Source organism: Rana temporaria, chromosome 10 (genome assembly GCF_905171775.1).
Source record: "Rana temporaria chromosome 10, aRanTem1.1, whole genome shotgun sequence".
NCBI lineage: Eukaryota > Metazoa > Chordata > Amphibia > Anura > Ranidae > Rana > Rana temporaria.
Genome location: NC_053498.1, coordinates 72,598,938 through 72,615,096, shown reverse-complemented (window position 1 = coordinate 72,615,096; position 16,159 = coordinate 72,598,938). Strand labels below are relative to the sequence as shown.

Below are 16,159 nucleotides of genomic sequence, written 5' to 3'. Positions count from 1 at the left end.
ATTTGCGTATCTAGGTGATTTACATATTTTGACGGAAAAATGCAGTTACGATCCGACGGCGTGAGAGACTTACGCCTGTCGGATCTAATGGATATCTATGCGTAAGTTATTCTAAGAATCAGGCGCATAGATACGACGGCTCGGATTAGGACTTACGACGGCGTACATGGCGCTGCACCGTCGTAAGTCCTTTCAGAATCTGGGCCCATGTGCACACATTTACTACATTCGCATCTTCCATGGTAGATATTTAAAGATATTAATGAATCACTATGTTTTCACTTTGTTCAGGTATGGTTCCAACTCCAACTGGACTGTTGTGCCAAACTGCACTTTTATTGGACACCGCAGCTGTGACCTTACAGTTGAAACCTTACCAATGAGCGCAGGTTATTTTGCACGAGTTAGGAGTGTTCTAGGAAACCAGACATCAAAATGGACTCGTACAAGACGCTACATGTTCACAGAAGGTAAGCTTCTAGTTCTAAAATATTCATTTAGTTCGAACACTCCTTTGCTTTTATGCGGCATATACAATTTCCTCAAAAAATGTATGTTATCTATACAATATACCAGGGGTCTCCAAACTATGGCCCTCCAGTTGTTCAGGAACTACAATTCCCATCATGCCTAGTCTATGAATGTCATAGTTTTTCAATGCCTCATGGGCTGTGTAGTTCTGCAACAGCTGGAGGGCCATAGTTAGGAGATCCCTGCAATATACCATGAATCCCTCCTTACACTTAGTTCCATAATGAGTATTACCATTCCCAAAGATTTGTTTGCAAATTACTGCAAGTATGTGTATAAAGAGAATTAGGCTGGGCTCAATGCAGCAGATCAAGGTGCATATAGGTCTTGTTAGCTTAATGAGGGCCTAAACTGTGGAAACTATGCTCAAACAAGGCTGAGAAAAGACTAGTCACCAGTATTGCCTGTGGTCTTCCTAAAGGAAATGTTTACCCCATTACTGACTTACCATGCCCTGTTTTACACTAATGTCTTTTTGTTGAGGTATCCATCTTGGGAAAAGGGCAGGTCTTTGCTTTCCCATGTAAGGCCTTGTAAACACGACCAGGTTTCTCTGCAAAAACCAGCAAGAAAACTGATTCTTGCAGAGAATACCGAGGCATTCAGGTTTCTCGTCAGGTAATCTGGCCAGAATCTCGACGATTCTTGTCGGCCTGTTTCCAGACGAGAAACCCGAGAGTGTGTATACTTACCCGTTGCCGTGGAAACCCGCGCATGCTCAAAATGACTTTGACGCATGCGTGATAGCTTCCACGGCATAGGTAGGGTGAAGCAAGATGGCAGCGATGGCATTGAATGTGACGAGCGCGTTCTTTCCTTTCAAGAGAACCACGGTTCTTTTAAAATGAATGTCAGTACACTCCGGCGGCAAGAGTTTCTTGCCAAGAATCTCATCAGGGAAAACAACAGTCCATCAGACCAATGAGAATGGTCTGATGGACCGTTTTCATCTGTCAAAACCGATCGTGTGTGGGCGCCATCGGTTATTTAACCATCGGTTAAAAAAAAGACAACTTGTTTTAAATTTAACCAATGGATTCCTAACCGATAGCACAAAAAACTATCGTTAGTAGGCACAACCATCGGTTAAAAATCCATTGTGACGGTATCGGTATGATATCCCCGTCAACGTTCCCTTCTTCCCATAACGAAAATCACCCCAATATTCCACGAGGAGGGATATCCCTGGAATCGCCCAGAAAGCCACACATGAGACAAGCTTACTGCTGGAACAAGACACTTTATTGACACAAAAACTCAGCTTATATGTGGTTACAGCCTGTTAGGAACGCCCCCCTCACACAGTGGGGTTTCCCATACAGATTATAGGAGACAAGTCGGAGCCGACCCTGCAGACACGTTTCTTTAGATAAAGACATCAGCGGAGTTAATTACTAGGTGTAACAGCCTGACCACAATGAAGCAATCAGAATAATTAACATGAGCCACTTCTAATCATTGTAAACAGTAAGGCCGGTCTCCTTCCCACACACAATAAATCAATTACCATTTGAACTAGGGAACTGGCTGAGGAAGGGTCATTAACATGTCAATAGCTTGTGACACATGAATCCATCTAACCCACAATTTAACCAAGCAGGGAGACATCCTTCACAATGGCCCCCCTTTTTCTCCCTGCTCCGGCAAACCCGGTTGGACCTTCCCTGGTCCAGTAGGGTTGACGGGTTCAGAGCTTTTAGTCCGAGGTTAACTCCGTTTGGCGTGACTGACCTCCATTGGTAACTGCTTCCGACTCAGGTATGCCACCGGGTCGTCAGATCACACGCCGGTCAGTCCCCAAGTCTTTGTGCGATCTGCAAAGTCACCAGAAGTCAGTGTGAAGACAGCGAATGGGTCTGTGCGCCGCCGTCTAGGTGTCCCGCTATGGAAGGGGGCAGGTTATGGCTCTGAAGTGACAATCACAGGAGATTCATAAAAAGAAAAAGTTATATTTGTTGAAATGCTGTAGCACTGGTGCTCAGAGTCCGGGGGGGGAGAGGGGACTCAGAGCCCCATAAGGTCAGCCACCCCCTGCTCCCTCCGCAGCCGCCGGTTCTCCTCTTGGAGCTTCTCCAGCTCCATCTCCAGTTCATGGAGCCTGGGGGGGTCAGCCTGCTGTGACCTCAGGTGGTTGTTCTCCTCCTCCATGCGGCTTATGCACTCCTCCAGCTCTATGTACTCACGGATCAGCTCCTGCTTGCTCATGTCCTGCAGGCTCTCCACGTGGTCCTTCATCATCAGGAACTGGGTGGTGGTGTAAGGGGCCACCGGTGGGCCCTTGGCGAACATCTCGGCCCGCATCTGGGACGCCCGCTGCGACTCCCTCTCCTCCAGTCGCTTCTTCTCCTCCCAGGTCAGCTTGTTATACGGCTTCCAGGACCTCTTCTTCTTGGGGGGTAGCCGGCGGTGCCTCTTTCTGCCCAGCTCCCTCCAAGGCCCCTCCGGCTCATGGCGGTCGCCCATGACCAGCTGACAATGGTGTTCCCTGTTGTCCGTAATAACAGATTGTACCATGAGGGCTTCGTAAGGGGTGCCCAATGGTTCTTCCTGACCCAGCTCCTGGGGATCCCAAGCCGAGTCTACACAATGGGCTGCTGCTGGTGGGCGGTACCCCGGTTGAGACCAATATGACCTGGTGTTGTCGTTCATGGGGCAATTCTGCTTGAAGTGACCCAACTGTTTGCACCGGAAGCAGCGTTGTTCGTTGTCCTCCTGGCGTGGGTAGCGAGGACTAGATGTCATCGGTCTGTTAGGCGGTTGGTATCTAGCGGCTGGTGGGTGTGAGGGCGCCGTTGGTTGTGGAGGTTGTACCCGTGGTGTGACCTGGTTTGTCTTGCGAGTATCCGCATATTCATCCGCCAACTTCGCGGCCTCTGGTAGAGTCATGGGCCTGCGATCTCTCACCCAATCTTTGACATCCGTCTGGATGTGATTGTAAAATTGCTCCAGGAGCATTAGTTGCAAAATGTCCTCTGCGGTGGTGGCCTGGCTGCTGTTAACCCAGTTAGAGGCCGACAGGGACAGCTGGCATGCCCATTCTGCGTAAGAGTCTTTCGTGGTTTTGCGTGAGTCCCTGAACTTCTGTCGGTGGGACTCTGGGGTTACTGCATAACGAGCCAGGAGCGCTTCTTTAACCCGGGCGTAGCTATGAATATCCTGATCTGGCACGGTCCGGAAAGCATCAGAAGCTTTGCCTGACAGTTTGCCTGACAATATTGCAACCCACTCTCTTCTAGCAATTCGGTGCAGGTTACATTGTCGCTCAAAATCTGCCAGGTAGTTATCAATCTCACAGTCCTTTTCATCAAAAGCTTTAAAAGCGCTAAACGGAATCTTCCTTGCGTCTGCTGTGCTGTACTCACTGTTCGTAGAAGGTGCGGCTGCTTGTTGGACTGCTGCCAGTTTTAACTGTAGCTCTGCGTCCCTTATTTGTTTATCCTTCTGTAGCTCTGCGTCCCTTATTTCTTTAGCCTTCTGGAGTTCTGCGTCCCTTATTTCTTTAGCCTTCTGTAGCTCTGCGTCCCTTATTTGTTTAGCCTCCTGTAGTTCTGCGTCCCTTATTTGTTTATCCTTCTGTAGTTCTGCGTCCCTTATTTGTTTAGCCTCCTCCGCTAACAGGTCCATCACTTTCAGAACCACATCCGGCGTTGGGTTTGGACCGAACCATGCTAGCTTCTCTCTCATTAGCTTGTTGGTTGGTGACTCCTCCTGAATCACTGGTGTCTCCATCTCTTGTACTGCTGGCGTTGCTGCAATCCCGTCCTCCTGGTCTAGCTCCATTAATTCTGCTATGATGACCCGCTTGGTTTTGTTGCTAGCGATCCTTCCACGAACTTCCAGTAGTTCTTCCAGTGTCTGCTTGGAATCCGGGTGTGAAGGGGAATAGAAGGGAAGATCCCGCTGCTACCAACCAATTGTGACGGTATCGGTATGATATCCCCGTCAACGTTCCCTTCTTCCCATAACGAAAATCACCCCAATATTCCACGAGGAGGGATATCCCTGGAATCGCCCAGAAAGCCACACATGAGACAAGCTTACTGCTGGAACAAGACACTTTATTGACACAAAAACTCAGCTTATATGTGGTTACAGCCTGTTAGGAACGCCCCCCTCACACAGTGGGGTTTCCCATACAGATTATAGGAGACAAGTCGGAGCCGACCCTGCAGACACGTTTCTTTAGATAAAGACATCAGCGGAGTTAATTACTAGGTGTAACAGCCTGACCACAATGAAGCAATCAGAATAATTAACATGAGCCACTTCTAATCATTGTAAACAGTAAGGCCGGTCTCCTTCCCACACACAATAAATCAATTACCATTTGAACTAGGGAACTGGCTGAGGAAGGGTCATTAACATGTCAATAGCTTGTGACACATGAATCCATCTAACCCACAATTTAACCAAGCAGGGAGACATCCTTCACATCCATGCATGCTCAGAATCAAGTCGACGCATGCTTGGAAGCATTGAACTTCGTTTTTTTCAGCACGTCGTGTGTTTTACGTCACCGCGTTCTGACACGATCGTTTTTCTGACAGCTTCATCGGTTAACCGATGAAAACGGTCCATCGGTCCGTTCTCATCAGATGGACTGATCGTGTGTACGCGCCATTAGAATTATTTACCTTATATGTCTAGATCAGACAGATTTCCTCCTGTATATGATAGCCCAAGAGTGTCTGGTACCAAACTACCTTCAGTAAAGTAAACCAGGCTATTAGTATAGCTCAGCCTAAGTGGTTTTACAGTATCAATTAGCCCAATGTAAGCTGATTGGATCCAGCCTGTTATTCAAAAAAAAATTCCAACCGTCGACTTAGATCGACTTCTGTGGAGCAGGAATGGCCATACATAAATTGAAACGTTGATCCTTCTATAGGCAGCCTAAAGATTCTATTGAGGAAGGTTTATGGTCCTGATTACCTGTCTGGAATTTATGACACTCTGATGCCGCGTACACACCATCACTTTATGTGATGAAAAAAAATGACGTTTTTAAAAACGTCACTTTAATTGACTGTGTGTGGGGGAAAACGTCGTTTTATGTCTTGTAAAAAACGACCAAAAAAAATTGAAGCATGCTTCAATTTTATGTGTCGTTTTTCAAAAGTGCACTTTTTACTTCACAGAAATTGACCGTGTGTAGCAAAAAACGTCGTTTTCTAAGACGTTTTTTCATCCACGCATGCCCAGAAGCTACTTATGAAGCGAGCTTCAATGGTAAAACGTGGTGGAACGTAACCTCACTTTGCAAGAACATTGTGAGAAAAACGATGGTGTGTAGGCAACTTCGTCTTTGAAAATTGAAGTTTCAAAAACGTAATTTTTTACTTCACAGAAAGTGTCGTTTTTTTTCATCACATAAAGTGATGGTGTGTACGCGGCATTAGGAAAGTTTAATGGAATTTATGATGGGGGTAGTACTTCTATAGATTGTCAAATTTAAACAGGGTAAGGATATTAGTCTGTTTCTGACTCTTTGAACCCACCTGCCTTTATTAGCATTTTATATTTGATCTTGTGCATCTATTTGATTTGATTTGCCAATGATAGTAGACTAACTACAAAATACATGATTCCCTTGCAGTTACTCTGCCTCCACCATCTGTACAAGTGGATGTGGATGGGCCTTCCTTACTTGTTCAGATCACTTTGCCAATAGTTACATCGAATAACATTACTCGACGCTTTGAAGATTATTTTCCCTTTAACCGCATGTACCACATAGATATTCAACGAACCTCAGATAACTATATGGTATGTATATACTACTGTCAGTGCTAAGTGTTTTTCTTATTGACAAAATATATTCACTAAAAACATATTCCGTTTTAGGAGGTATTCTGACTCATTTCTCTACGCAAGGTTGTTTTAGTTAATGTATATATTGGGATGTCTTGCTTCAGATCATGAAACAGCATTTCAGATCGATTAAGATCAGGACATTGGCTTACCAATTTTAAATGATATACTGTTTTTCTATCTGCGACACTTTGCTGTGGATTTCATCCTCTGCTTTTAAATGAATGTCAGGTTGCAAGACCCACCTGCTTTTTTTCACCAAGTAAATAGATAATATGTGATAGCGAACAATGAATGCACATAATGAGCACAGCAGCTTGTACTAGAGAGTTTTGACAAGAATTGATATTTCCCTTTGTATGACCACCTTGTCATGAAATTAGATAACGTTGTAAGAACCATGTAGGAAATTCAAAAACATTTTCCTGTTGCCTGTGTTGCCTTTTGCTTACACAGTAAAACGTTGGATTGCGAGTGTTTTACAAGACAAGCACATTTTTTTTTTTTATTTGAATTTGATAAACAAATTTAATAAACTGTCTTGCAATTAGATTTACAACTGAATATAAAATGCCTTGTACCTCTAATACCTCTAATGCCTTGTACACGCGAGCAGAATTTCCGACAGAAAAAGTCAGACGGAAGCTTTTCATCAGATATTCCGTCCATGTGTATACCCCATCTGACTTTTTCCGTCAGAAATTCAGACGGAATTAGATAGAGAACATGTTCTCAATTTCCGTTTGTCTGGATTCAATTCCAACGGACTAAAAACCATGCATGCTCAGAATCAAGTTGACGCATGCTCGAAAGCATTGAACTTCATTTTTCTCGGCTCGTCGTAGTGTTGTACGTCACCATGTTCTTGACGGTCGGAATTTGGTCTGACCATGTGTATGCAAGACAGCTAGAGCGGACATTCATCTGAAAAACCATCAGGCCTCATACACACGACCGAGAAACTCGACGGGTGAAACACATCGTTTTGCTCGTCAAGTTCCTTGTGAAGCCGTCGAGGAACTCAACAAGCCAATTTTCTCAATTCCCGTAAAGGAAATGGAGAACATGCTCTCTTTTTGGCTCTTCGAGTTTCTCGTCAGTTTCCTCGATGAAAATGTACACACGACCGGTTTCCTCGGCAAAAAAAAATCTCCCAGCAAGTTTTTGCTGGTTTTTGCCGAGAAACTCGGTCGTGTGTACAAGGCCTCAGAGTTTATTCTGACGGGAAAACCGGTCGTGTGTACAGGGTACATAAGTGTAGCAATTTGGTTACATTTTATAAGGGCACAACATTTAGCAACTCACATGGTTGATGATTAAAAGTGGCACATCTAAGTAGGCAGGCATCCGGGGTAAAGCTGTCCACATAGACCATCCTCTGCATCGCCACCACCATTGACATCATCCCTACTGGAGGGTAGACTTCCTGGTCATGATTGCAGACTGACAGCGGTGAGAGCCGGCGGTGTAGAGGACGATCTATATGGACAGCTTTACCCTGGATGCCTGCATACTAAGATGTGCCTGTTTTAATCATTAACCATGTGAGTTGCTATATGTTGTATCCTTAATAAATGTAACAATTTTGCTACACTTAGAGGCGCCTCTCTTCTCTTTTACTCTACTCTGTAGCTCCTGCTAAATTTAGCTTCTAATCCCCTTGTGGAGGCTGCCATTTGTGGATGGACATTTTATGGTTACACAACCTATCACATTCATATAATCTTTTTATATGGACTATAAACTGAATGACTTAAGAATAAATGGTTGTGGACTGAATCATTTGAGTTTCCATTATTTTTTATGGGGAAATTTGCATTGCTATACGAGTGCTTTGGATTACAAGCATGTTTCTTGAACGAATTATGCTTGTAATTCATGGTTTTACTGTAGTTATTTTTAGGTTGGCTACAAAGGGAGATCTTGATATTCATCCACACCTCTTTTGATCACAGGGTGCCTTGTATGCGGTGAGAACTATTTTCTTTTTTTTAATGCATAAGGTGAAGAACACTACAGGGGTCGGGCATCTAAAGAAGTAGCTACTTACAGAGCAAAAGTAAAAACAAGTAATTTTCTTTGCAAAGTTCAGTTTTAAGCAATGTGAACAGTAACATTGATTATAGTATTTCTTATATGGTTTAATAGTACATATTGTCTGAAACCAGGATTTACTTTAAGTTTGAGCAGGTGGAGTACTGCGAAAGGTTCCATATTACTGGCCTGGTTGAGGGACAGAAGTATTGCATACAAATTCAGCCTGCAATTGGTTCACGTAGCAATGTTGGTGAAGCTTCTTCAGAGATCTGCATTTACCTCCCCGAACAAGGTGAGTTTTTATAACTCTTTAAATAAACACTGTACTGTATTTTATTTTTTATTTTTTACGTGGTTAAGCTGTATGTGCCAGTTTAAGGCCCCTTTGACACGGGTGCCTCCGCTAAGTGGAATCTGCTTGCTCAATGGTGGATCCCGCTGAGCAGGCAGATGACAGGTCCCGGTCCTCTCCAATATGCAGAGCGGACACGGAAACAGTCCCACCCCCCTCTATGGGGCAAACAGATTTTAACGGACTGCCAGTCTGTTCCATCCAATGCCATCTGATCCGACCTGCCGGACAAATGGGAAATAGGACCACCATCCATCTGTTTTTGGCGATAGGGTAGGATGGCAGCGGGTGTAAGCAAACATGTGTCTGCTGACATCCGCCACTCCATAGAGGACAATGGGGTTATTTACGAAAGGCAGATCCACTTTGCACTACAAGTGCAAAGTGCACTTGAAATTGCATTAAAAGTGCACTTGGAAGTGCAGTCGCTGTAGATCTGAGGGGGACATGCAAGGAAAAGAAAAAACAGCATTTTAGTTTGCACGTGATTGGATGATGAAATCAGCAGAGCTTCCCCTCATTTCAGATCTACCCCTGAGGTTTACATCAACTGCACTTTCAGTACAATTTCAAGTGCGCTTTGCACTTATAGGCCCAGATTTTCAAAAGAGATACGACGGCGCATCTCCAGATACGCCGTCGTATCTCTGCCTAGCGCCGTCGTATCTATGTGACTGATTCTTAGAATCAGTTACGCATAGATATCCTTTCGATCCGACAGGCGTAAGTCTCTTACACCGTCGGATCGTAACTGCAATTTTTTTTCCCCCGCTAGGTGGCGCTTCCGTCGATTTCCACGTCGAGTATGCAAATTAGCTAGATACGCGAATTCTCGAACGTACGCGCGGCCGACGCAGTAAAGTTACGACGTTTACGTTAGGCTTTTCCCGGCGTAAAGTTGCCCCTGGGTCTATGAGGCGCAGTCAATGTTAAGTATGGCCATCGTTCCCGCGTGGAAAATTTAAAAAGTTACGTCGTTTGCGTAAGTCGTCCGTGAATGGTGCTGGACGTAATTTACGTCCACGTCAAAATCAATGACGTCCTTGCGACGTCATTTAGAGCAATGCACGCTGGGAAATTTTAGGGACGGCGCATGCACAGTTCGTTCGGCGCGGGGACGCGCTTCATTAAAATGAAACACGCCCCCTACCCGCTGAATTTGAATTCCGCCGGGTGATTTACGCTACACCGCCGCAACTTTACAGGCAAGTGCTTTGTGAATAAAGCACTTGCCTGAAAAACTTGCGGTGGCGTAACGTAAATCAGATACGTTACGCCCGCCCATTTTTAGGCCGATCTACGAGAATCTGGCCCATAGTTTGCATTTGTAATGCAAAAGGGATATGCCTTTTGTAAATAACCCCCAGTGTCTGATCAGGTCCTGATCGGATAGCCTGTGTGAAAGGGGTCAAAGGCTGAACTCCAGGCAAACAGCTATTTACACAGCTGATATTTTTCAAGACTTTTTTTTCTGTTCATCTAGTCCATGAGTGTTCAACCTGTGGCCCTCCAGCTGTTCCGGAACTACAAGTCCCATGACTCATTGCAAGGCTGACAGATACAAGCAATGACTCTCAAAGGCAGAGGCATGATGGGAATTGTAGTACCGCAACAGCTAGATGGCCACAGGTTGAGCACCCATGATCTAGTCCCAAACACTGCCCTTCTCTCTTTCAGTCTATTGTAAAGCAATTATAAGAGACTGAAACCACGTTAAATAGAGTTTTTTAAACAAGCTAGCATTCCAACAATCTAAAATATATTTTTAAATAAATAACTGCATCCATTGGTGTTTTTGATATATGTCCGGAGTTCACCTTTAAAGGTGATGTGGTGTTACTGCAGTAAGAAATAATAGGAATGGCCTGTGGGAAATGAGGAATAAAGATAGTGACCACCTAATAGTCTATCTACATTTCTAAGATATAGCAATAATTCACTAAAATGAAAAAGTATATAGATTCACTTCAAAAGACAAGGATACATGTACATCTGTAGAAACCGTTTATCAAGGAAGCTTTTACAACACTAAGATATTCATGATACAATTGCCTTCATGACTCTTTGCTCTTAATATGTAAGAATTTTAAAGATCGCAAAATTACCTCTTGTAATAAATGCATTTAACTACGTTCTGGACTATTACTATAGAACCTCTTTTGTTACACCCTATATGAATAATCCTTCATAGAAGGAACTGTACTATGTGAGACCTTAAAATTGGCATCTGGAATTCCTTTGTATAATTCTATTATTGCTACAGCATTCTATTATTGTTATATACACAAGTGCTTAGGAAGCCTCTACATACTCAATGTGTCTCAATGGTTCATGGACATCTCACATCCAATGAACTGTGTGCAAAGTGTGGATGTTTCATTAAGATCTGTTGTGGAGTAACTGTTTAAAAATATATGGGGCCAGATCCACAAAAACGGGCGTATATTTAGGCGGGCGTAGCGCATCTCATATGCGCTACGCCGCCGTAACTCAGAGTGGCTCGTAGGGTATCCACAAAGCACTTGCTCCCATATGTGCGCGGGCATAATGTAAATCGGCCGGCGTAAGCCCGCGTAATTCAAAGTAGTGGAGTGGACGTGTTGTATGGTAATCTGGTATGACCCCACGTAATTGATGCTTTTTACGAACGTGTATGTGCCGTCCATGGACGTATCCAAGTGCGCATGCGCAAAATCACGTCGCAAATATTCAATGCTTTCGACGTGGACGTAACTTACGCAAAGCCCTATTCGCGAACGATTTACGCAAACAACGTAAACGACGGAAAATTTGACGCTGTCCCGACTTCCATAACTAACATTGCGTACACCTCATAGAGGCATGGGTAACGTTACGCCGAAAAAAGCCTTACGGAAACTACGTAAAAAAATGCGCCGGGCAGATATACGTTTGAGAATCGGCGTATCTAGCTAATTTGCATACTCTACGCGGAAATCAACGGAAGCGCCACCTAGCGGCCAGCGTAAATATGCACCTAAGATTCCGACGGCGTACTAAGACGTACGTCAATCGGATCTAGCCCACATTCAGGCGTATCTTGTTTTGTGCATACAAAACAAAGATACAACGGCGCATCGTAGAACTTACGCGGCGTATCAATAGATACGCCGCCGTAAGTTCTTTGTGGATCTGGCCCATCGTGTTGAAGATTAGGGCCTAGTCCCCTGGGCCTTTTGGCTCAGGCATATCGCACTGCCCCCCGGCCCCGGCTGAGGTGACGGTGGTAATTTGTGATTAGTTCCTTTAATAGTATGTTTTCTACTATGTGCTTTATGTATACTTTTGCTTTCGTATCCCCTGCGTGGGAATTTGTCGATTTGTTTAATATATTTTAATAAAAAATATTGTACCAGAAGATTAGGGCCCAGTTTATAGAAATACTTATCTGACCATTGAAACCCAGGTTTTGTGATGTTTCCATAAGCTACCATCTCACATGCAAATTTCAGAAGGCTGAACCCAAGATAATTTCTGATTTATTCTTTGTCTCTGCAGGTGTGTCAAACAGCACTCTCTTGGTGGTGGCCTCCTGTATTCTAACTTTTGTGGTTCTATTGATCTTTGTCAATGTTTTAATCTGTATTTATACTCGGGGAGTTGTCAAGACACCCATAACTCTAGTGAGTAAAACATTTTTACAAATACATGATTTAACAAATTTAGTTTGTAACAGTATTGTCCCGTACACACGACCGGCATTTTCGATGGAAAAAGTCTGTCGTGTGTATGCCACATCGGCGTAATTCCATCGGAGTTCACATATTGAACGTTCTCTTTTCCTCCGATGGAATTCCATCAGAATTCCGATGTGAATTTGGTCGGACAAAGGTCCGATCGTGTGTACAGGGCATAAGAAGACGCACTGGCCCTTCTTTATCAGAATGTCTGTATTGCAGCATACCAAACCAACACATTCTTAATTTTATTCTTATGGTTATACAGGTGCATCTAAAAAAAATTGAATATCATCAAAAAGTTAATTTATTTCAATAATTGAATTCAGAAAGTGAGACTCATATTTTATATTGATGCATTACACACAGAGTGATAAATTGCAAGCATTTTTTATTTTTTTGATGATTATGCATACAGCTAGTAAAAACCCCAAATTCAGTATCTCCGAAAATTTGAATATTACATAAGACCAATAAAAAAAAAAGGATTTTGTAATGCAAAAATGTTAGCTTACTGAAAAGTAAGTCTATGTCCGGAATAGTATGCACTCAATACTTTGTTGTGGCTCCTTTTGCATGAATTACTGCATCAATGTGGCATTGCCTGGAGACAATCAGCCTGTGGCACTGCTCAGCTGAGGTGTTATGGAAGCCCAGGTTGCTATGATATCGGCCTCCAGCTCGTCTGCATTGTTGGGTATGGTGTCTTTCATCTTGCTCCTGACAATACCCCACAGATTCTCTATGGGGTTAAGGCCAGGCGAGTTTGCCGGCCAATCAAGCATAGTGATACTATAATCATTAAGCAAGGTATTGGTCCTTTTGGCAGTGTGGGCAGGTGCCAAGTCCTGCAGGAAAATGAAATCAGCATCTCCATAAAGCTGGTCAGCAGAGGGAAGCATGAACTGCTCTAGAATTTCCTTGGCTGTGCTGACTTTGGAATTGATAAAACACAGTGAACCAACACCAGCAGATGACATGGCTCCCCAAATCATCACTGACTGTGGAAAATTGCATTTAATTTTGAAAACAAGGTCCCAGAGTCTGGAGGAAGAGGCACAGAATCCAAGTTGGATGAGGTCCAGTGTGAAGATTTCACAGTCAGTGATGATTTGTGATGATTTGGGAAACCATGTCATCTCCTGTTGTTGGTCCACTGTGTTTTATCAAGTCAGTGCAGCCCTCTACCAGGAATTTCTAGAGCACGTTATTGGTGAGGATACTATAAGTAAGTGCAATTCTGTTTTAATCTAATAAATCTTAAAAGATTTAATGCTATGCGAAGCTTCTCTAATTGGCAATGGAAAGCTCTGAGGCACTGGTGTAACCCCCGGTGAGCTGAAAAGGTGCATTAACCTGGTGTGAAATGATTAAAGGGGTTGTAAAGGTATTTTTTTTTAAAACAAACATGTTATACATACCTCCACTGTGCAGCTCGTTTTGCACAGAGTGGCCCCGTACCTGGTCTTCTGGGGTCCCTCGGCGGCTGTCTCGGCTCCTCCCTGCAAGAACTAACCCCCTTCATGCAAGCTCTCTCCCATGGGGGTTAGTTCTTTCGGGCTCGCTCCCGTGATACAGCCGGCGGCCATATCACTGTATCACTCGGCCCTGCCCCCTGGAGCACCGCGTTATTGGATGTGATTGACAGCAGCGCAAGCCAATGACGTGGGACTTTCGAGGGATCAGGTAAGTTAACGGGGGGGGGGGGCTAATCCTCTGATGTTTTTTCACCTTAATGCATAGAATGCATTAAAGTGGATGTAAACTCATAAGTTAATCCAGCGCTGAGCAATCCTCTTTTAATGTTCAGTGAAAATTAACAGAATTCCAGATAAAAACTTGCCAAATTATAAAGTCCGTTTCTCTGTTCTTGCTTTGTGTTACAGGTTATTTACATATCCTGGTAATATACAATGAACTTTGGATCACCTCATATTATGATAAACATAACATAACATATGATAAACATGTCCAAGCTCTAGATATGTAAATAACCTGTAACACAAAGCAAGAACAGAGAAACGGACTTTATAATTTGGCAAGTTTTTATCTGGAATTCTGTTAATTTTCACTGAACATTAAAAGAGGATTGCTCAGCGCTGGATTAACTCTGTGTGGCAAGACTGGGCACAGATGATAGGGAATCTTATACTCTACATTGTGACATCAAAAAAATATATTTTTTTTGGGGGTTTACATGCACTTTAAGGTGAAAAAACGTGTGCCTTTGCACGTAGTACATGTAGCTCCTGGGTGTGGGAAATTGTCCAGAAATTTACGCTAGGCACATAGAAGGTCTACAAATAATAGTGTGCATGAACCCTACTGTACTCTTGCTATCAGCCCACAGAAGAGCATGAGTATGCACAAGCAAGAGAAGTGAAGTAAACATGTCCAAAAAAAGTGTAACAAAATAATGACCAAATATGTAATTCTTTCCACAGAAGTCTCTTATTCAGAGAAGTTGGTCATGGATGGATAAACCATCATCCTCTGTTATTGAGACAACCCTGCACTGGGAGAATCACCCGACTGAACATCTGATGCCAGAGCTCAGGGAGTCTTTGATGCGCAGCAGTGCAGACAGTGGTTTTGGAAGCCAAATCTTTGCCACCAAAATCTCAAAGTCCTCTCAAGTGCTCTGTGTAGGTGAAAGTTTGTCAAAACCTGATATTACCAATATAAACACACTAGAGGAGGACTCTTGTGAAATAAAAAGCACCAAAAGTGAAGACAGTGGTATTAGCCTATCAACAGACTCCCAGAACCTCATCAACTGTTGGGATAGTGGTGATGATAGAGACATCCAAACTTGTGGTACGAGCATTGAGATAGTAATGGTACATGAAGGACTGGGTTACCTGAGACAGCAAGAACCAGAGGAGAACACAAATATTTTAGAAAGCAAAGAACTGCAACTGGAGAGTACATGGCAACCACAAATAAAAGAGTACTTATCTCAAGCACCACAGAATCACCAAGTTGACTTTCATCACCAGAAAGAGTTTCATTCTTTGCTGCAACCATGGATTCAACTTCCCGGGGCTTTTCAGTCATCAATACCACTTACAGTGGCATACCGCCCATTCAGCAACAAACTTTGGGATTTAGGCGTCAGTGTTCTATCACTTGGAGATGTAGAACAGATCATGGATACTAGGTCTTAGGAGGAATGGTTGGGATATTTGTGTGTCTTCAACCTTCAATAAGGCTAACAAAACATAAGAGAGTGCTTTTTTTGTGTTTTGTATTATAGTAGAATTGAGAAAAAGGTAGAAGTGATTTAAACCCAACTCTAGTTTAACATTTAAAGCCTAAATTTTGTACCGTATTTGCCGGTATATAAGGCGACCGGGCGTATAAGACGACCCCCTAATTTTACAGTTTTTTACGTTTTTTGACTGTACTCACTGTATAAGACGACCCCCCTTTCCGAGGCTTCCGACGCTTCATATTTCTTCCTTCTGGAGCCATATTCTTCTTCGTTCTTGCTGGAGCTGGAGCCAATCATGGCGAGCAATGTATTCTATTAATGAATACAAAGCCTGCTTGGATTGGCAGAGGCTGTAACATCATCAGCCCACGCCTCTCTGACTCTCAAAGCCAATTCGAACAGGCTACTGTATGTAGCCTGCTCGGATTGGCAGAGGTTGTTACTCCAATCTGAGCAGGCTCTGTGTTCATTTGAATACATCGCTCACCGGGATTGGCTAATCGGTATATACTGTATGTA

The 16,159-nt window shown here is 43.5% G+C and overlaps 1 protein-coding gene across 1 annotated transcript in view; it reads left to right on the top strand.

The window, feature by feature from the left end:
- The window catches only part of IL10RA (interleukin 10 receptor subunit alpha), a 29,226-nt gene extending 13,410 nt beyond the window's left edge, over positions 1-15,816 (top strand). Inside the window, exons 3-7 of the mRNA XM_040325460.1 lie at positions 292-470; positions 6,128-6,297; positions 8,524-8,671; positions 12,248-12,372; positions 14,871-15,816. Coding sequence (XP_040181394.1) covers positions 292-470; positions 6,128-6,297; positions 8,524-8,671; positions 12,248-12,372; positions 14,871-15,593 — 1,345 coding nt within the window. The 3' untranslated portion in view covers positions 15,594-15,816. The remainder of the gene's footprint in view (positions 1-291; positions 471-6,127; positions 6,298-8,523; positions 8,672-12,247; positions 12,373-14,870) is intronic.
- Positions 15,817-16,159: the final 343 nt, after the last annotated feature.